This window comes from Contarinia nasturtii, unplaced genomic scaffold (genome assembly GCF_009176525.2).
Source record: "Contarinia nasturtii isolate CC-2019 unplaced genomic scaffold, AAFC_CNas_1.1 Cnas_scaffold_864, whole genome shotgun sequence".
In the NCBI taxonomy this organism is placed as follows: Eukaryota; Metazoa; Arthropoda; class Insecta; order Diptera; family Cecidomyiidae; genus Contarinia; species Contarinia nasturtii.
Genome location: NW_022198211.1, coordinates 3,237,149 through 3,260,628, shown reverse-complemented (window position 1 = coordinate 3,260,628; position 23,480 = coordinate 3,237,149). Strand labels below are relative to the sequence as shown.

General features: G+C 34.0%; 2 protein-coding genes across 7 annotated transcripts in view; both read right to left on the bottom strand.

Annotated features, from left to right (window-relative positions):
- Nucleotides 1-23,480, bottom strand: part of LOC116342405 (zwei Ig domain protein zig-8) — a 185,978-nt gene that overhangs the window by 28,066 nt on the left and 134,432 nt on the right. For both annotated transcript variants that reach the window (XM_031770007.1, XM_031770008.1), the window contains exons 4-5: nucleotides 12,422-12,577; nucleotides 12,275-12,329 (exon numbers count right to left, since the gene is read on the bottom strand). In XM_031770007.1, coding sequence (XP_031625867.1) covers nucleotides 12,275-12,329; nucleotides 12,422-12,577 — 211 coding nt within the window. The remainder of the gene's footprint in view (nucleotides 1-12,274; nucleotides 12,330-12,421; nucleotides 12,578-23,480) is intronic.
- Nucleotides 5,960-7,226, bottom strand: LOC116342407 (trypsin-1-like). Of its 5 annotated transcripts, XM_031770011.1 has the most exons (5): nucleotides 7,201-7,226; nucleotides 6,946-7,047; nucleotides 6,703-6,883; nucleotides 6,243-6,639; nucleotides 5,991-6,170 (listed from the first exon to the last, which is right to left on the bottom strand). In XM_031770011.1, the coding sequence occupies exons 2-5, from the start codon at nucleotides 7,001-7,003 to the stop codon at nucleotides 6,006-6,008; spliced, it is 801 nt and encodes a 266-aa protein (XP_031625871.1). In that variant the 5' UTR covers nucleotides 7,004-7,047; nucleotides 7,201-7,226; the 3' UTR covers nucleotides 5,991-6,005. The 5 variants fall into 5 exon arrangements, with proteins under 5 accessions (XP_031625874.1, XP_031625873.1, XP_031625870.1 ...); XM_031770010.1 differs by lacking the exon at nucleotides 7,201-7,226 and adding an exon at nucleotides 7,146-7,184 and having other exon boundaries at nucleotides 5,968-6,639; nucleotides 6,946-7,074; XM_031770009.1 differs by having other exon boundaries at nucleotides 5,991-6,639.

Below are 23,480 nucleotides of genomic sequence, written 5' to 3'. Positions count from 1 at the left end.
ACTTACTCATCACAAAATATATTCGAAAGCTATGCTATTTATTACTGATATATTATATAATCAGTAAATCAAGTAGTACTTTGACAGCTGTGCGTCTAGTCGTGTTTTAAATTGTCTCTCACTATTATTTCAATTTGTTATTGATTTCGTTGGTTTTTTCTCTCAAATTTTTTTGTGTTTTAAACTAATCACTCTTTTTACAATAATATCAAATTGCTCAAATAATTCATTGTGTGGATATTTTTTATTCGAGAAAATAAATTCGGTGTTTTTCGGCGAATGAAGTAAAAAAAACCAACACACAACTACATAGCTAACTCACCGGCATTACATTAGTGTTGATCTGTGTATACGTGCTGTCAACACCGTCGCAATTGTGTGCTGAGTTAATACACTTGCATTTCATTCCAGTTGTCAATCGCTGCAATCCACTTGTGTGTTTTTATTGTCACAATGAGCTGTACGTCATGCACAATGGAAATTACTGTCAACCATGACTCGCTGGAATGTTTTGGTTGTGGCAACAAGCATCATTTGTCTTGCCTTTCCAGTGCAAACAAATACTTTAAAAAAACCATTTTCAATGCCATATTTTATATTGAAAATCTATTATGGTTTTGTGACAACTGCTTGCCAAATATCACCGCCACATTTACACGGGATATAGACCAAATGCAACAACATTCAAATGGTACCGAACCGACAATTCAATCTCAACAATCACAGCTGTCACAACAAAACTCTGAACAAAGCAATCAACTTGCGGATTTAGTTATTATTCCTTCGACAATTTGTACTGATTCGATTCAAATTCAAACTCAAAATTCCATCCAAAACACCCAACAAATGGATACAAATGAACTTGGAAATGAATCAGTGGAATGCTCTCAAATAAATTTAAATGCCAAAAGACGTCGTATTTCGATTGAAAATAATCCAGATACTCAAAATTCAGTTCTTAGCCAATTGGTTTCGAACAAAGTCAGTTCTACCAACTATCGTTGTATTTATTTGACACCATTCAAACCGTCAACTGTTGAAATGGACATAGTTAAATACATTGACTCTCAAGATCGTTGTTCAACTGAAATTATTGAGTGCAAAAAATTACTGCCCGAAAAATGCAATACAAAAAAACTGTCGTTCATCTCCTTCAAATTAACCGTTCACAAGGAATTTTATGAGGTGTACCTCCAACAATCATTCTGGCCATTTGGTGTGACAGCAAATGAGTTTATTGTTCACCCCCCGAAAATTCACTCAAAACCACAATCACAATCAAAGTCACAATCAAAGCAAATTCGTGTAAATCCATTTGCCGTTCGGAAGCCACAACAAAACAAAATAAATTCACAAATGTCTCACTCAATCGAACAAATCGATACAGCAAATTGTAACAAAAATCGGAATACTCCGATATTAATTTCAAACTTTTATCGTCAAAAATTTGCTCACAGTAAAAACAAACAATTTTCACAATCAAAAGCTACCAATAACGAAAGGAAAAAAGTCAATTCAAATTCAAACTCAAATCAAAAAAACCACTGGGCTCCTTTCAAAGTACAGTCGGAAAGGAAAAATTTTCGTCGGGCTCCAAACATCAACCAAACTCAAACACATCATCGAGCCAATCAATTCATGGGTCCAAAGGAGCTCAGGCTATTGAATCAAATGGTCAACCAACTAAGCAGTCTCCTCAATCGATTTTAGTGACTTCAAACGACATTTATTACCAAAACGTTCGTGGCCTTCGTACCAAATCCAAACAATTCTTTTGCAATTCGTCGACATTTTCTCATTCGATCGTGGTCTTGACGGAAACATGGCTGAACAATTCACATTTCTCGTCAGAATTCTTTGACAATTCATACCATGTTTACCGCAAAGATCGTTATGAGACTGGATCTTTGTTAAGTCGAGGTGGTGGTGTACTCATCGCAGTAAGCTCCAAATTGTCATCCACAAACATTGCACTCGATGACACAAGTCAATTGGAATACGTGTGCGTCAAAATTAACATTAATGCAAAATTAAATGTTTTTATTTATGCGGCTTATATTCCGCCGAACTCACAGCCGGATATATACAAATGCCACTCGAATGCCATAAATCATATTCCATTAAGCCCAAATGACACCATCATTATAATGGGTGATTTCAATCTACCCCTTGTCAATTGGATAACGGACGATGCTGAACATAATGTTCTCATTCCAACGTGCGTCACTCCTTTGCATGCGGCAGATTTTATTGAAGACATCACTGCAAATGGTGTCTATCAAATTAATTCTATTCGCAATGCCAGTAATAGGCTGCTCGATCTAATATTTACCAATGATTTCATGAATGTCGAAGTTTCTTCTACACCGCCATTATCTTCCATCGATGAACAATATCATCCGCCGATTCTATTATCGTATGATTGGCACATGAGCAACGAAACTCAAGAGCAATTTTCAACTCGTAACTTCTTCAAAGCGGACTACATCGCAATAAACCGATACTTGGAAGAGGTAAATTTCTGTCAACAGTTTTTAAACAAGACACTCGATCAAAAAGTGGATATTTTGCACCAAATTCTCAACGATGCGATTGATAAGTACGTGCCCATTCAAACGAAAAAAGTTAAACCAAAATGTCCGTGGCAAAATAAGCAACTCCAGTCTCTCAAAAACAAAAAGAACAAAGAATGGAAACGATCGAAGTTTACTGGCGATGATTCAAATTATTTGATGGCACTTGACAAGTTCACCAAATTAAACACCGAACTATATAACTCCTATGTTGACAAAGTTTCTTCTTCGTTGAAGTCTGATCCATCATCATTCTGGCGCTTTGTCAACATGAAGAAAAATAGTGACTGCGATCCAAAATCGCTGCAGTTTGGTGAAAAATCATCGGTTGACAAGAAGGAGCAAGCTGAAATGTTTGCAACTTTCTTCAAAAATAACTTCGCAAATCAACCGTCTCAATTTCAATCGACAGCACAAATTCCAACACAATCAAACTCAAATGCGGATCAATTCAAACTCAACGAATTTTCAATTTTCGACGAACTGATTCAAATCAACTCTAAGAAAGGTGCTGGTCCGGATGGAATTCATCCCATTATTCTCAAAAATTGTGCTGCTTTACTGTATAAACCGCTAACAAACATTTTCAATGAATCGCTCGCCACTGGGAATTTTCCCACCGGATGGAAGCGCTGCAGTGTCGGACCAATTTTCAAGAAGGGATCGCGATCAAATGTCGAGAACTATCGTTGCATTGCTAAACTGCCAACGATAGCCAAATTTTTTGAATACTTGGTGAACTTAGAACTCAGTAAAATTATATCTGATAAACTCGTACCTCAACAACATGGTTTTATGAAAGGTCGCTCAACGTCGTCAAACTTATTGGAATTCTTGCATTATTCCATTAAGGCTATGAATGACGAAAAGCAAGTTGATGTGCTTTATACTGACTTCAGCAAGGCATTTGACATTGTTGATCATTCGATTCTGATCTCTAAACTGCGAAAATTCAATCTGGCACCAAACTTAATCGAATGGATCAAATCATATTTGTCAAATCGTCGTCAATTCGTCAAATATGGTCAGATGGAGTCAAGCGAGTTTGTCGTACACTCAGGAGTGCCACAAGGTAGCCATTTGGGCCCCACACTATTCTTATTGTTCATTAATGACATTGTAAGTTCAATAAGTGCCGACGACATTTTTATCTCTCTGTTTGCTGACGACTTGAAACTTGCAACTTCAATTGAAAACATCAATGATACCAACAAACTACAATCAGCAATCAACAAATTAAAACTTTGGTGCGAAGCAAACAAACTGCATTTGAATCTGGATAAATGCTCGATCATGTCCATATCGAAAAAGAGAGAAAATGTAATAAACTCGTACTCATACGGCAATCACAATTTTAAAAGGGTTAGTGAGCAAAGAGATTTGGGAGTCATCTTCGACAGTAGGCTCAACTTCGTCAAGCACATCGATTCAATTGTTGCCAAAGCGACATCAGCACTTGGATTCGTGAAACGATTCAGCCACGATATTCCTGATGTCCATACCCTGAAATCGCTTTACTGTGCTCTTGTACAGTCAGTTTTGGAATATGGCAGTTTAGTGTGGCTACCGTATCATGGCATACACAAAAACAAAATCGAGTCATGCCTGCGTCAATTCACAATGTTCGCACTCAAAGAATATCCAAATATTTCAAACAACTTTCAAATATCATCATACAGCACTCGTCTAGGCAAACTCAACATGCAGTCACTTCAAAGACGCCGTATAAATGCCTCAATTTTATTTATATTCGATCTACTGCATAATAAAATTCATTGCCCATTACTGAAGATGGAAATCGCTCGAAATCTAAATGAACGCAACCTGAGAAGTGTCGAATATTTCAAGATCAACGACAAAGTGTTGAGAATCAATCTATCTGTGCCACTCAATCAAATGTGCAAAATGTCAAATAAAGTCCACGAACTTTTCTCAAGTCAATTGAACAGATCAACATTCAAAAATCGTCTTTTGGCTTTAAGTGATGATCACTTTTCCAACTTGTCATTAGTGTCTAATCATAATACTGTTTTCTTGAACGATCAAATGTGATCCATTGTGATATCTATTTTATTTTAATGCTTGACTCATTGTATCCAGTGCAATTTGAAAATTGCTTAATGTGAAACGTAGTTTTATACATTAAGCTATGGAATAGTAAGATATATATATATATATATGTTTGTTCAGTGATTTTAGAGAAAACCAGAAAAGATAGAGAGTTCGGGTTTTCGGCATTCGATAGGGCATGAAAAACCCTCCAGACGTATTTTTTATTTTCCCCATAAGTGCTCCCCATTTAATTTTTTCATTCATGGACCCTCTTTTTTGGATTCCACTTTGAAAAATATTTCGATTCCACTCACCATTTATTGAGTGGATCACAAATGGATTCGGGTGGATTGACGTTTATCCGTAACTTCATTTGTTGGATAAAAGATGGAATAAATGAGTTTTACTTCAGTGTTAATTTGATGACTTTGGATCTAGATGAAACTTGTTGAAAAAAAGTTGGAGACACCCGAGGTACCAAATTGTTTTAGATTCCTTATAAAATTACCTTTCGAATGGTATATAAATTATGGAGTTTCCGGCATGTTTGCTGGCGTTTTACGCTGGCCGTTTGGCCGAAATATGAAAAATTGTGAGAAAAATCGGCTTCCGAATCTTATTGCAAGCAACCTAGTTCTATGATTTTGATGAAACTTTGCCAGATGATAGCTCTTGAAGCCCTCTTTCCAACGGTATATAGGTTATTAGCCAATCGAACTTGTGAATGTGTTTCCCAGGTGGCCGTTTGAGGCCAAATTAGTGAAAATATTGGCAAAGTCAACTTTCAAGGGGAAATTTATTGAAGATAAGTTGCAGTTACGTGAAGATAAAAATTGTTTTAGAATCTCCATAAAATTACCTTTTGAATGGTATATAAATTATAGGGTTAACCAACTTTTTGAAGTGGCAGTGCATAGGTAGCCGTTGAGGCAATGTGAGGAAAATATTGGCAAAGTCAATTTTCAAGGTGTAATTAATTTTAAAAAAATTGTAACTCTTCACTCAAAAATTCAAAATATTAATAGTACGGTTCCACGTTTCACATTAAGCTCTACGGCCAAAAACTGGCAGTGTATTTTATTTTACTACAAATATTTATTTATTTATGATTAAATTATTTTTTTTGTATTATATCTCAAATATTGAAAAGATGTGGTTTTTAACGGTGATCAGATGTAATATGCATCGTTGATTCATACCTTTTTCCCACCAATACATGTATATAAATATGTACAAACTCTAACATGATTCAGCCAGTATTTGGCGGTGAATAAAGATTATTATTATTATTATTATTATTATTATTATTATAATGTCTAGACCATTGCTTTATACAACAGGCGGATGAAAAAAAACGTAAAATTTATATATTTCCAATTTTCAAATTCCACTTTTATTTTTGATCCATTGACGGACAGCCGGTACGCGAGAATAAACGCCTGGATATTGTGCTTTTGCACAACCATTACCAAATGAAACGACGCCTATTAATTCTCTTTCACCCTTTCTAACATTTTGATATGTCAGGGGACCACCAGAATCTCCCTTAAATTTATTGAGAATAAACAAAACATTCGTTGATACACTTGGCAAATTCATTTTTTTATTATATCTTACTTGACAGCTATCTTTTTTGCCAGCCTCATAGCCTGCGCAAATCATTCGAAAAGTAATTCCACCTCCATACGCTCGTCTACATTGGCTTCGATTGACTATTGGAACGAAAGCTGCACGCAATACTTCATTTGATTCATTTGTATGTGTCGCGCCCCATCCACTGACCATTGCCATTGTTCCATCTTTAATTATCGTATTGGCTGCTGCCAAGGCAATTGGTTGAATTTGATCTGTGTACGTAAGTGATTCAGCCAATTCCAAAAGTGAGAAATCATTGTTCAATGTTCGTGCATTGTATTCTTCATGTTGGTGGATTCGTTTCACCGATATAATTGTTCCGCCGCTATTAAGATTTGTCGAACCCACACGAACCGATAAGGGGCCCGCTGTGATGCCACTGATAATTTGTCGAAATTAATTCATAATTTATTTGTATTTGGAGTTGGAATAAAATTCATACTCAGTACAATGTGCTGCCGTGAGAATCCATGATTCGCCAATAATAGAACCTCCACATCGATGCGATAAAAAGTATCGCAACGATATTTGCCATGGATTTTCTTGGATGGACGTTTCAAAACCGCCCACAATTCGATCATTTGTCTGAATGAGATTTGATTTCGATATTGCTTCAGAAATTGCTAAAATCGAACGATGTATGAGAATGAGCTATTTTCAATGTTTGATTTGCTTGTCAAGTTACCTGAACCTGATTGCACCACTAAGACGCTTAATAAAAACAAAAACACCACCAAATTCATTTTTGAAAATTGAGTTTATTTTGTACGAATTCACAAATGCGGACCAATGCCAAATACGGGATATAGTGCCACTTTTTTGGGGAAAAAAATTATCAAACACGTTAGATGGCGTTAGTTTAAATGTAAATTTCTATGTACATACGGTGGCGCCGCCCTACACCAAAAATTACTGAACTATAGAGTAAGGTACTATTGACCAATGCATTCAAACTATAACGCTTCCACAACTTGAACTGAATATGGTGTGACACAAATCGGTATTTATATCATTTAAATGATGCGCACAAGTGGGCTATTCAAAACACGTCTACGTTGATAATTTAGAATAATTGAGATAAAATATCGTTATATCGTTACACGCTTATCATTTTGTGTGCATTTGCATTCCTTTTTTTTGTCGAAATTATGACATCTTTCGGATTCAATGCATTTCTTATCTTTCATCAAAGTTATTTTTTTTTTCTTAAATTTAAAAAAGCAAAAATAAATAAGAGCGGAAATGATTTTGTTTTCGATTCTATCTAAATTATACGATGAAAGATGAATGAAAATGCTCCAAAATCACATATATTTTTGACAACATCGATATGTGACGAGAGCAGCATCAATTTGTCAAGAATCATACATATGTCATACTTCGGACAATCTAATCAAGTCATTTCACCATTCAAAACCAAGCCGACGAAAGTGGGTAAATCGGCTTTTTTATTCAACAGAATTTTGAGTGAATGATTTCTGGCTCCAGAAAATTTCAAAAGCGTACACGGTTTGTAATTTTTTTATAAAAAATAGTTTTACAATACACTCGAAACGTACAGATTTACATTTTGCCGTAACACATTACAATTGTAACGAAGCATTACAGTAACGTCATTACGATTGTCACGTTTGATTCTAGCATTAACAGTAATAGCTATTGCTATTCTTATAACATTACTGGCAATGCTTCGTTACAATAATAATGTGTTACTCAACGCTGCCACTAATGTCAAAAAGCTAACATTAATAATAAGACTTCTCAATACAACTTTAAGTTGAAAATATATTTACAATAGATGGCGCCTGTGTCTGCTCTAAGCTCATCATTGAAATTGCTCATCAACCAAATCAATTTCAATGCTGAGCTTAGACCAGACACAATCTCCATCTATTGTAAATATATTTTCAACTTAAAGTTGTGTTGAAAAGTCTCAATATTAATGTTAGATTTTTAACAATACGGATAACACATTGTTATTGTAACAAGACATTATCGGTATTAGCTATTGAAATTGTAATGTTAGATGTTAGTATTACATTAATAGCTATTATAATTTTATTAACTATTACAGACGTTTATGTTAATGTAATGGTTAGTAACATTACAATTTCAATGCTGGTAAATCAGTATCGAAACGTGTGCAAAATTTACTAGTTGTTGTTTTTTCGTTATCAAAGAGAATAAAATCAGAGATTAGGTTCTTGTATACATTGACAGTTGACATTCACGAACGACGATCTGTATGACAAGCACATAGTATATCTAAGAAATAGTGAGAACTCTCTCTATATATGGTGGTATTTTGTTGATTCATTTACTCTGAATTGACGTGCCATTGACAGTACGGTACATCGACAGCGATACCTGAATATCGGTAACATTGCTCAGTTGAAATTGAGAGAGATAATCTTATAATATCAGCGCAAATGGTATTGATGTAAATAACGATTATGGGAATAAAACTACAATTCGTGACGCAGATTCATTTTGTTGGTCTTGGTTATGTAAACAAACGATTAAATCGTTTTTGTTATGTTTTATCAGAGAATTTCCTGAATCCATTTAAACTGTCACTTTAGATTAAAAAAGAAGATCAGCGTTGGCAAAATAAATAATCTGTTTTCCTTTGTTTCAGCATTTCTTAAAAAATAAACCGAACCGATATAATTTATTGGGATTAGCCTTTGACTGATATCATTCTAACATCTTCCATTTTTATTTTGAAGTCAATTGATTTGAATCTAGCTATAGCCTTCGTTGTATGCATTAAACTATTCTAAAAACTGTGGATGAGCTTTAAGCTTATTATAAAAATAATATTTGAGCATGAAACAATAAAGCAAATATAAACTTTCGCTCCAACAAAATGTTTTCTTTTGTTTCACACGATGGAAATGAAAATGTATGTGTACAAAGTGTTTGAAATGAATTAAATGGCCAATTGAAGATGATATAGAGCACAAATGTGGACTAAAAGCTGACATATCTACGATCCGCACGAAACCCTCACATCGTATAAAGTTGGTAGCGGATTTTAAACGATGTTAGAATGAAACGAATATCATCAAGACAAATGGTTTTCATCGAACCACAGTGCTCTCTCTCTCTCTCTCTCTCTCTCTCTCTCTCTCTCTCTGAGAACATAATAAAAGCGTTTGGTGTCATTTGTGTGTTTCTGAATTGAAAATAAAAGAAGGAATCAGCAAAGAGACGAAGGATGAAAATAATGCACACAATGGGAAAACTTATGCTCGAACTGATAACAAATAGTTGTACCATTGCTTTTTTCGTTCGCACTTCCGTTGATGTGACATCGTTTTTTTTCTCTGTGCGGTTTTTTTGTTCTTTACATGATATTTGCCACTTTTACGATTCCCGTCTGCATAAACATCGCAAGAATGGCAAGCAAACTGCGTGTATGCTGAGCAAATAGCTTTGCGTAAAGCTAAGAGATACAGATAAATTGTTATTCTTATCTTTCGACCAATGCATGACCAAAATTATGTGCGCATTGAAAAAAGGAGATAGAAAGAAAACTCATAAAATAAACTAAATTCACATCATATATTAGAGTGATCATGTGAACTGGATGCAATATATTTTAGAATTTTCACACCACTTAAAGCATGTGCGATAGACGTAGGCTCGAAAAAAGTCTCTAACGAAATCGTATCCCACAGCCGCATTGACAAGCCCAACAACAAAAAAAATCATACGCACAAAAAGAGAACATTCAACCGATAAAGCAGTAGTGATATGTCCACCATGGCATATTTACAGATAAACATTTATTTTATGATTATTATTTATTTAGTCGTAGTGATGACCACCAAAAACTTTCCACTTTTTCCTATACATTTCGATTTTCAAGAAGAGGCACTACCGATAGAATACTCACATGTGTGCGATACATATTTTTATGCCATTTTATCAGTCGTTGTAAATGTGATAACATCCATTGCGTGGTCGAAAACATCATGACCAAATATTTCATATTAACTTTTATGACAAGCAATTTAAGCCAAAACAATTTATTATCGATACGTAACCCTTATCTCTGCCTTACCCTTTCACTATTTCGGTATCGACGACGGTAGTTTATTCGGATGGATTATTTATTTCGAGAAGCTTCTGCTTTCTCACTAAGAACCAAAGTGAATAATTAAAGATATTTTATCTGACCAACTCTATAAATGACCTGTGACATGAATACTATCGCTTTTGTAAAAAAAAAACGTGAACCTTTTTATCAACCTTTTTATGGAAAATTTCCGAAAATCAAATCCAAAAATAAAAATAAATATCCAATAATCTATATTCAGATGGATAAGCGGAAAAGGCGGAAAATACATACATTTCGGTATTCATCATCAAAAATTCAAAAGCAGCCGTTTGTTAAATTGAAAAATGTTCGTATATGTGAAAACCAGAACACTATACATTCTAGCAAGCAACTAGATTATTATCGAGTGTGCATTTGCTGTTGGAAACAATAAAAATCTATCTTGCATTACAATTTTTAATTAATTTTTCGCTGTTACGTGATTAATTTTCCAACGTATTGCAGAAATCCGTACCCGATTGCGTGGCTTTGTCGTATTCTCTGTTTTTCTCTTCGAATCAAATATTCTACTTGTTCATAACATTTTTATTGAACTGTTTGCGATAATGAAACCGAGTAATCAAATATCACCGTAGAAATGTGAATTTTGCAACGATTGATGAATGAGTTCTGGCTCATTGTAACTTCATATCCCAATGAATTTCAACTGGATTTTATTCCGAAGCTTCTTTTCTTGGCATTGCATTCGCACACACAAACACAAAATCATTATCACTATATCACGTGTATTGTTTATTTTCACATTCGGATCAAGTTCGAGGCTATAATTACAGCAAGGTGCACATGGAACATCACGCGAACTTTGCACACACACACACACATACATACAGCAAACAAAAACAAACAAATAATCATTAATCATTGCGGTGCGGTTGCGAATTTGTTCTCGCTGGATTCGTCGAGTTGATATCGAATACGGGGCAAGAAAAAGAGATTGCATTAAGAAACCCGAAGGCGGTACAGGTGACTTGGTTTTGTGCACCTTTTGCAAACGATTCGCTTGATATGGTATGAGGCACAAACCGTTGAGTTTCGCTTTCATTGTTTTTAATTGTTTAGCCGAGAGTTTTATTATCTCAATATATACGGGTGTGAGCTTACAATTCTTGCAATTGATATACGAAATATAGATGTATTCTTGCAATAAGTGAGTTGCCGGGGCGTGCATTCATTGCATTTGTTTTTGAGAGCAATATGTTTGTTTTCTTTTTCAATTGCAATTAGTGGACTCGATTGGTAAAAAAGTTCTTTTACATCGATGATAATCGAAGACGACATGAAAAATAAAAACTCTGGCGATTATGGATGGAAAGATGCAGATATAGAAAAACAATGGGGAAATTAATTTGAAGTGTAAATTGAACAAGAACACCAATTTAATTTACTTGAATGTTCTGCTTTGAAATAATTTGTTTTAACTGTAGTTCCGTACTACAAATTCAGTTGAACTAAAGTTCTGTTATACATATATGTATACGTATCCATACATTTCAATTATTATTAAGATTTTACACACAAAAAATAAACCTAACAAATCATTTTAGGATTCCTATTAAAATATTAATTTGTAAGGTTTCCTTCTAATATGGCAACATTTTATTAGGAAACCTTTAAATAATAAAACATGTTTTGTTTCAACACAGTGAGGTTGGATTTGACGTTTAAGCGTGCCAATTTATTAGGATTCCTGTTAAAATATTGCGATTTTATAAGGAAACCTAACAAATTCATTTTTTAATAGGAATTCTAAAATAATTTGTGGGGTTTATCTCTTGTGTGTAAGGATGAGAAATTCCAGTGTTATTTTCATCCATTTTGTTTTTAACTTAAAGAAGCGCCAAAGTGCCACAAAAATTCTATTTCAATAAAAAATATTGCATTGACTTACCAACTATGGATAAATAAATGAATTTTCCAATTGGCGGTGTGGTTGAAATTTGACACTGTAAATGAAATGCAAGAGGAATATCAATTAATTGGACACGAGAATTGATTAATTTCTAATATGAAGAAGAAAAAAGGGAATGTGACTCACCTCATAAATTCCTGAATCTTTTCGTTGCGCATATCGAATTCTTAGCGTCCATTCTTCGGTGTGCGGTGAATGTAATGCTTCAAATCGCTGATCAGATGTGTATGTGTACCGGCCTACTGTCAGGAGGTGTATATCTCTATGCCGAACAAATGAAACCTACAAAATAAAACAAAATCCAGACAAAATAGTTAAAAAAGTTGTTATCACAGTGGAACACGCACAAATATAATGCAAATATCCAGACGAAATATATTAATTATAAATTAAATGGATCATTCTCAATTTTATTGTTCTTATTAAGATAAGTAAGTAGAAGTATAAATGTTTCAATCGCAGTTCAACGACTGACGCAGGTTCAAAGAAATTTAGTATTTACGGCCGACGACGACGATGGCGAACAAAAAATCGATTAATTTCGAATTCATTTGCAAAAACGTATATTTACAAAAGCACTTAATCACAACGGTGTTTCCATTAAACGACGCAAGACCAATTGATACGAGCGAAAATAATAATGATTTTCGTGCTTTTTTTTTCTTACGTGCATCTCTTGGTTGTGGTTCAACTTAAACGTAATAACGAGACGAAATTTTCGGCTGATTGATGCCATGCTTATGTATTCTAAATTACATTGCTTACGCGTTGCGTCGCGTCGCGACTAGAGGCTCAAAGCATCCCCATACAAATGGACTACAGCTACTAATAAAATCGTGACACCAATAAGTAATTAACAAAGGTAAGCTTTTAATCGATACATCCAAATGATGTACAACCATACTTCATTCGACTTTGCATGATATTTGTACTTCACTTTTGAAAAGACTTTCTTTTGCGTAACAAGTCCTCTTCTGATATATACACATCTCTTTTATTCACGCCTAAACATCTTCAAAAAAAATTAAACCCAAATTTATCTCAATTCATTGAAATTTTATGAGATTCTTCCGATGTTACGTAAGAAAATTTAAGTATGCATCCGATTTTTCCAAATTCGTATAATTTGAAGAGGACCGTGTGACACACAACGATAAGAATCAAAATCAAATTCCAATTTAATTTTTATCGAATAGGAACCAGATTCTTCATTAAAAAAAACACCTCCAAATTATATAGTCTAACTGTAAATGGTGTGCAATTTAATACAGCTTTTTTTACTCTCAACATTTCCCATCCAATTTTTTTTTTCGCACAAAGTGGGTAATTTTCCAATTTACTCATCGTAACCATTTATATAAGCAATAAAATAAATAGACAGGCTTATAACGTTCAATATCAACGATATATATTCAAAGTTCATTTCACAAAGTACGCTCATGTTATTATAACTATAAATTTTAATGAATAATTTAATTAAAACCTACAGCTGCAGCGTATATTACGCTAGCATACCTCCAACCAGAGATGAATATGATACGAGAGCTATGATATTGTTTCGAGATGTTTGACTGCGACATCACTGCGACATCAGTTCATGCTACTGTGTTCTGTCGTCGGAAAAGCTACCGCGTGTTGAAAAAAATGTAATGGATTTTAATCAGTTTTGAATAAGCAGGCATCGATTTTTTGATGCCAGACTCTATTAAATCTATTCTCTTTGTCGAACATGAATGGCGCGCAATAGCAAGTAAGCCATTTAAATTATCAGAGATAAATGTGGAATTTGGAGGCGAGAAAAAAAATATAGGAAACATTCGTTATCAGTCCGAGTTGAAACTAAATTTTTGTTAAACAGCATGTGTTGGTAAATTTCGGTGCTGCTCGACAGGTAGAAAAAACATTGTGTGTATATGTGTTTTGCGCTCACAGCAGTGAGAATGAAATGAACATTGGATCACGTTGAAAAAATAGAATGTCAGAAGGATTTCTCGTTTAAAATGAGTGAAACCACGTGAACAAACGGTGAAACATGTCTAATTTGAAATCGTGCATATATTTATTATGATAAATATGCTGACATGACGTTCGCAGGCAGGCAGGCATGCACATAACACACAAGTACTCATCTAGTCTCTCTAATTATATTTCTGACACACGCAATTTTATTATTCGTCAAGTTCTCGCCCATTTGAACATTGCTTCGAATAATTTGTGTATATGCGTATCGAATTCGCGCTTTGATAACATTTTAGAAATTATACAAATGTACGATGAGATGAATGCCAACGCACCTTTACGCTGCACACGAGTTGAAAATAAAATACATGTACAAACGTTTAAACGCATACTCATTTGACACTATAATTTCAGAATAATCAAATGAAATTGTGGGTTTAAAATTCATTGGAAACTGTGAGTGACAGAGAGAGAGAGAGAGAGAGAAATGTCAGAATATTTTATTTGTTACTGACGTTCTTCTATGCATAATTTTAAATGTTGCATATCGCAGAAATGTAAATAATTTGCGTACAAATTTCTACTCTAATTCAAATAAGGTACACACGAATTAAAAGGTCAAACAGAGATGAAAATCACAAGGAAATTGTATTGCATATTCGTCGGTTGTTCGAACCTTCATCTTTCCGTTGATTCGAGTGAATTGTGTATAATTTCAACACAATTTGCATATTTCACGAGGAAAAATGGAACAAGTACACTTGCATAATTACCCCATCGAACTATGACTGAGTGAACGAATCTGGAGCGCGTTCAAAATGAGAGACTCATGAAAGTGACTAGCCATATAATAATGCAGTTGGTTTCTTGTCTCCAGTCCCCAGATAAATTAAAGATAATCCAATTTAATTAAAACGGACGTTTTCGTTATTGGTTCCTGTGCACATTTCCATTTGTGTATTGTATTCGCCACACAATGCTTCTGCTGCTTTTGCTTAATTACTGAAATGTGGACTTTGCATTACACACTTCGCTGAAAATGTTCAATGTAATAAATTTCATTTATTCTCAGCGAGAGACAGAAAGAGACAAATGGCGTAAGGTAGTATAGCGAAAAAAAAGGATTAACCCATATAAGGTGTATTGCGGTTCGTGCGAATGCAATACGCGAATCTCTTGCCACGTACAATGATTGTAATGTGACATTGGCAAACAATTAAACAGAAAAGCTGTTGAATTAACCAAATCCATGTTTCGGTGGCGAAATGTATAGTTCTCATTTGCAATGCATATAAAGCAATACGGTCATTTATCTGCGACCACTATCACCAATGCCACGTATCAAAATACCATGTAAACTATTTCTAATGAAATCATGCCATTTACATAAAATGAAGAGAGAAATGGAGAGGGCGCACCCGCCGCAAATCGAAAACATAATACAATTAAATGCATAAAGAGAATGCCATTGTGAAGCTCGATAGGGCACGAACATTTGTTGCGAATCCAACAGTTTCACATTTTTCTTTCATGTGATTCATTATTTGCATTCTACCCTTTTCGCTTTAATAGACAAACATTTGAGAGAATTAACAAAAGTCTATAGTGCAAGAAGAAAAAAACTAAAAATCTGCATTATCCATATCAAATTATCATATTTTCTATGCCAATGATCAAATCTTAAATTAGAATGTAAATGTGATGAGGGTTTTAAACTAAAATAATGACGATAAATGAAAACACATTGTTGAAATTGACCGAAGTAACGAGAAAAAAAAAAATGCGACGCAAATGAAAATCCATGAATTGACTGTTATGAATTGAATATGAAAAAATATGGTCGGTGACTTGAAAACAAAACTGGGCTCTGTCATATACAACAATTTCGAGTGAAAGCCAAGCCAAATTCCGGAAATTGCGGTTTCGTTGTATTCAACGAGCCGCAAGACATCTTCGTGCTTTTTAACATTTTTCGAATCCACCTGCCAGAACTGAATTTTTTTTATCATTATTTTCATCGCAATTTTTACTATTTCGTTCTATCGTTTTTTTTTTTTTGGTTGTAAATTGTGCCCTATTTTTCATATGCATGCGTTCTTATTCCATGTTTCGGTATAGTTGTGGATTTTCTTTTGGTGTTAAACTTACTTTTATCCACTTTTCATATTATTCGGCTGCATACAAATTCAAAACTATTTGAAATGAAAAATTCAGGATTCGAGGGGTTTTTCTAGGTAATTTTTTCTTCTTACATTTCAAACCAAGCAAAAACAAATATTTTTAAACATAACAAAATTTATGATATTTCATTGGGAGTTTGAAAAAGTGCTCACACATTTTTTGGAGTATACAATATTCCGATTGTTCATTTTCTTAATCAAAAATAGTTATATTCAGATCTATTTATTCCAAAAGATAGAAAACCTAATTAAATAGAATTTGTGTCATCGATGGGAATCAGTTTGAAAGGATCGAGTACTATCTGTCAAAATATTTCCCCCTATGCCAAGCGAAATTAATTCGATATACGGCGCTGATGTAAATGTCACTCTGTCATTTCACAATAATACTTTTTTGGCTTGACAATATATAAGCTCTTCATTTAAAATGCATAAACATTCATAATTATTGAATCGTTGAAAAAAATATGTCATAAATATTTTTCTAACATTTTTCATTGAAAAATTTAAAAAAAAAATTTTTTTTATAAAAAAATTAATTTGTTTATAAATTACAATAATTTCAACAAAAAATGTTTCATCGATTAAATAAGAATCCAATGTAAATAGTAATGACAATGCGACACCTACCGTAAAAATGCAAAAAGAAACTTAGTTGGTCTCCATTGTAGCATTTTGGTCCGCCATGACAGCATCTTCGCTTTACTTGACCAATCACAGAGAAGCAAAACGAAGATGCTGTTATGGCGGACCAAAATGTTACAATTCCAAATAAGTTTCCTTTTCTATTTTAACGGTAGGTGTCGCATTGGTATTACTTTTTACATTAGATTCTTGTTCAATCTATGAAAAAAAATTGAAATTATTGTTATTTTTAAACAATTAAATTTAAAATATAGAGAATTTTTATGATAAACGTAAGAAGAATATTTTATGATATGTTTCTTTTTTTTACTCGACCGTTCAAAAATTATGCATGTTGAATGAAGAGCTTATATATTGTCAAGCCAAAAAATGTATCATTGTGGAATGACATAGAGTGACATTTACATCAGCGCCGTATATCGGATTAATTTCGCTTAGCAAAGGGGGAAACGTCGTACTCGCTCCTTTATGTTTTGAACAAAAGAAACTCTCCAAAAATATGGTTTGTATAAAAATTGAACCATCCCAAAAAAGTTGCGAGAACTTTTTCAAACTCCAATATATTTTTGCCGAATGAACATAACAGACGAATTTTTAGATTTTTTTGCTTCCTATTCTTTTTCTATATGATCGTTTATATGCTAAATCTCTTGGATGCACTACGGCATAGATATAAAATGGAAAAAAGTCTGCTTTTTGCGATGTAATGAAATGCGAAAACCGTATGCAAATATCGTAGAAAATAATAATTTGGTTCAACATTCAACGTTCACGTCGACATAGTCTTCGTCATATTTTCTGACTCTGTTTTATTAAGTTGTCGCATTCATTGTTCTGCTGGTAGTTGAGCTTATGACTCATCCATATACACACGTTTATGTCGTTGAGATTTTTAAACTAAATTGTTCATAAAAAATATCTTGTCTGTCATTGTTCGTTGTGCGCACCGCTTCAATCCTCATGTTACTTCGTATAGTTTCAACTCAAATTTAATACATTTTCCGTGTCTATTACGTTTTCAATTTGAAAGTCCCAGTTTCGAAAACGAGATTCAGTTTTTTCCCATGTGCATTGCACTTGTCACTTGCACACTATCGGACTTTGACATGGTGATTTGACACAGAGCAAATTATTTACAAAATCATGTGAAACGATTATGGTACCAGTATGTTTGTACTTGCATGTCAAAATGTGAAAAATGAAAAACCAACAGAATAACTAGTATGCCTTCTTATTAAATAAAATGGCTTGATGTTGATACAAAACGATGTTACCGGATGAAAAGGAATTCACTAATAGCAATTCATGTAACATGAATCATGTTAAACAAAAGCACGCTAGAGAACACACACAAATCTGTAATGTTTTGCCTTCAATTACAATATCTTCTTGCCATTTTAAAAGATTTAAACAAGCACTTTCCTAGCTCATTACATGGAAAATTGTCAAAAGTAATGATGTATCAAAGATTTCACGAAGAAAATAAAAAAAAGAATGACGCGAGTAAGATTGAACATTGAAATGAAATGTTCAAAAGAAAAATAAACAGTGCAGTGCTCTCTTGTGATGATGTATCGTCAAGAGAGAAAAACTGTACTATATTTTCAAATCGCAACTCATCTTGAGACAGCAAGAACCCATCAAATATTATTGAAGCTTTACTCAAGAGACAACAGACATTACGTCCTCGCCAGATGATGAGTTTTAAAAAATGTTTCTTGTTTCATTTCCCGCACAAAAAACCCGCAAATAACTTTCAATTATTATTTCCTAGATGCTTTCTTTGCAATGGTAAGTCAATGAACTCAATTCACTTGAATTATGGCGAATATAATTGTAAATGGATTAAGTAAGCCTTGTCCAACTATTTCTGTATTGAAAAACAAGATGAAATTGGTCGGGAGCCAAGTTTAAAGCGATTCAATATTTATTCATCAATGTTAGTATTCCATTTATGATTCATGTTGGTAAAATACAAATGGGCGAGCAGATGCACATGCGTGGGCATATGTGAAAATCATTGAATAAAATGTGAATTTGTGCCCCATTCTTCGGACAATTAATCCACATATCAAATGAAATAGAAAGAAGTATTTAGATTATTCTAAATTAATTGAGGGATTTCACCTTTTCAATCAATAATTTCACAGTAATTCCAAATACAACGGTACAACTATCACTTGCGTTTGCAATCGTATTCGAGAACTATTTACAAAACTAATATGATGTTGCCAAATCCCTGTACGCTCGCTCGAAAATCTTCAATTTGTAGATTCGTGTGTTTGTTTTCATAATCAAAAGTTTTGCATTGCATTTTGGATTCAATAATGCTTGGTTAATTGTACCAACAATCTTCTAAATTATTGAAAATGTGAAGTTAAATATTAACTGAAAAGGCCAAATCAAATTAAATTCTTTAGAATTTGGGTTACGAATTAAGGTAGAGTTTAATAATGTCATAAATAACAATATTAAATTGAAATTGACATTTGATTATAGTTTTACCTTCGCCCAGCAAGCTTTTGCTGAAGAAGCACACGAAATGCATCAACGAGAGAGCCTTACATTCAAATTTGTAAAGTAAAAAAATGTAATTCAAAGTACTCAATCAAGTGCAGAAGATTTTATTGAAGACTCGATTGAATTCCACACTAAAATTGTTTATCTTTTGCTCTGAACAGTTTCAATACAAAAGCTTTCCTCTTTTGGTTTGTGTATGTATGCACGGCAGTTGCAGTTGTAAATTGCAATACTACTCATATTTGAAGTTTTCTTCGAAAGTTTTTCTCTATCAAATAAAATTCCGTTTCGAGTTATACATTACGGGAGATAATCTTGTTAACTGAAAATAAACATGTCATGTTGTCCATGTTGTTGTTATTGTTGTTGCAATGGATGCAAATAAATTTTGATTCCGTTGAGATTCAACGATTGAGAAATGTTCCGTGCTCTCCAACCGAGTGAAAAATGTTCAAGATTCAGCAAACAGCAAAATGCATTGCACATTTTTTTTGCTTCCTTCTTCATTTGTTTCACTGTAATTTTGAACTGGTTGCTTGGAGAAATGTAGCAGAAGCGAGCTGAAGTGGTGTGCACATTTTCATCGACTTAAAACATAAGCATACGTGCAACATATCGACTGGTAATGTGAATCGAAAATTTGCATACGTTGATATTGTAAGCATAATGCGTTTTGTGTGCACTCTGTTCGTGTGTGTGTCTGTGTGCTGGCTTGAACGCCTGGCCAATACACTGGAATTTCTTCTTGGAATGCATTTTACCATCGTTACGTTATAGAACATGCAAAGCAAATATAAATCTTGATTCTCATGAGGATAAGAATGCGAAGAGAATGAAAAATGAGCAGCAAAAGTAATAGTGGCAATGGCAAGTGATGAAAAAAGAAACTTTTTCTTCTCATCGGCAAATTCGAGAAAAGGAAATAAAATGACGTTGATTTTCTTTTTATTCGAGTTTGACTTGTTTGAGATGGGCGAAGCAAAAACAAAATATTCATACATTGGAAAGTTCCTCGTACAAAGTGCATATAACGAATGCAAACAAAATTGGAAAAAAGTGAAATAATGTAAAACGGAGAAACCAAATAGTTGAAGCAGCAACTTAAAATACGATTGAATATTTCAACGTGTGAAAATGATCGAACGAATTTGTATGGGGCTTTGCAACTCTGCCCACATTGAAATGTCCGAAAAAAAAATTGAAAATAGCAAACCGATTTCCATACCTATCACACACACACTCACACAAATCTCATGGTACACAAAGTAGAAAAGTTTTTCTTGTTTTTCGTCTATATTCTGCAAACGGAGGGTATTTATGAGAATTGAAATATGCAATTTCCGTAGTCGCGTGAGCTCTACATTAATTATGCCACATCTAAAGTTTATGAAGTTTCAAACAAGAAGAAGGAAGGACCAATTACGATGACTTCGTGTGGCATTTGTTCCATGTGCTAGCGTCATAACATTAAAAAATGTGCAACAAAGTCATGTGCAACGAATACCAATGGTGGTTTTGGTTGCTCTCTTGCTCGATCGCTCATTCTATTCTTCATACTTTGTTAGTTTTGCTGCTGGCGCTAAACAAACAGCCATCGAGCAAAGAAGAATGGTAAAACTAATAAAAGTAAATCATGAAATTTTATTTGGTGTCGAACAAAAACGTACCACACACATACACAAGCAATCGCCGCCTCGTTTCGTTCTCCCAGACATCACCTACGGTGACACAACAGACTTTAAATTCCGATGCTTAAAAACTTTCCCCACATTTTCGGTCGCTCTGATATGACAACGGCGCGCACTCACTTTGTATACTCATAGTCTCACATCGTCGTAATTTATTGACTTTCGATGATAAATTGTCAGAATATTATTCTTTTATTGGTTGCGACCATTTTCCCATCCATACACGCATCGTTGTGTCTATGTACATGAAGAGATCCATACGCAATCAGGAGCAAACATATTTTTTTCTCGTACGAGATATCAAACCATCAACAAAATGTAGAACAAATCATGATAAACAAATTTATTGGAACATTTGAATGGAAATGAGGCTATGTAATAGAATTCGTGGGGTAAACTCACGCTCGTTTCTTTGTATAACAAAAACAACACTAACAACACTTATTCAAGACTTTGACTTTGTTTGTAAGTTGTATGTGAGTGTGTATCTGGACTGAGATATTTGAAATTCATCTGCATTGTGTTCGGGTCTTACTTGTGTGTTCAAACAACAATATTTTCGCTAAAGGAAATGGCTTATGCAAATTGCGATGAGGAGAAGATGACGTGGACGTCAAAAAGAGACTGAAAAAGATAAAATTTACAATACTCATACGCGGCATGAGCCATTCGTCATGAAACTATGTCGCAACTTGCGACTCGCAAGTCAAACGAACAATAAACTCGAATCAAATACATTTATGCAACGATGGAAAATCAATTCGCTTGAAAAAGACATAAGATAAAGTTTTTTCTACATCGACCGAAAAGTGAAAAAGTCAAATTCAGCCTTTGTGTGAGCAATTCTTATGCTGAATGCTATGATCAAGGTAATCGAATCACTTGTTCAATACGAGATGCAAATCGATTCGAATCGATTGTCGACGACTTTTTGCTCTGGCATTTTCGGTTCGATTTTTGTACGGCGTGTCAAGTTCCGCTGTGAAATTACTGTTCTCATGTGGCATTGATACAAAGACGTTTAATCTTTCAACCAAACCAGACTTCAAGAAATGAAAAATCAATCTATTCACAAAACAAAGTTCACTGAATATGCACATTTGAATGCTACAAACATTTCTAAACTTATTGATTGAGTTTGTCTCACTTGAAATTTTATGTTATTTTTTTTACGATGAAAAATTTATACAAATCTAATATCTCAGTGAGATAATCTCACTATGCCGGAGCATATGAATCTATATGACTATGGTGTTTACCAAAAAGTACTTTTCGTTAAGTTTCATCTCACAATCTCACAAAACTCCGAAATTGCACGTAAACAATTCAATTGTGTGTGAGTGTATGTGCACTCATAAAAATTGTTACAATGGCTTTTTTGGTTTCAGCATGCAAATATTTTGAGAATTTCTTGTACGAATGTGTGTGTCTATTTTTTGCAATGCAGCTGTCAGAATCGATGATAAATTTTTTTGTTTGGACATAGAGAGAGAATATTTATGGTTCGGCTTGAAAGCAGATTTATCGCATAAATTTATGAGGTGGAAGGAATTTTATTATTACCATTCCAATTTTAGTTCAATAAAACCGAATATTGAGAGATGTGTATTTTAACTGTTTGGTAGGTTTGTGTGTATGCGTCGTTTAAATTTTTATCGCAATGCGTGTATGTGCATCAGAAATGAATTTGGATCGACTGCGACCGGCCGATTTGATATCCACAAAAATAAAAAGCCACATTTTGTCATTCTTATATTTTATTGAACAAAATGTGAGAAATCACGGCAGTGATTTAAGATCCAATTAATTTTGCAGCTCGCAAACAGCTTAGCTGGCAAATGCATTGACATTAAAAGCGTGAAAGAGAGAGAATAGAGATGATGTCACACATTCAAGGTTTATCGGTCGGTAAATATGACTGAATAGGCACACACAGAGAAAATCCACAAGACCATGCTGCCAAACGACTCTAGGATGAATGGCATTTTGGAGCTTTGGCAAAAATGTGACGGAGAATAAAATTTAGGTCTCCGAACAATGCACAGTCAGTCACATACAAAAATACCGACAATAAAAATGACAATCTGAATGCACATAACGTATTCCCTGAGCGCATTTATTTCAAGTGAGAAAAATACACATATCTTCATCCAAAAGGACATCACACGTTTCCATTGAAAAATACACACTATA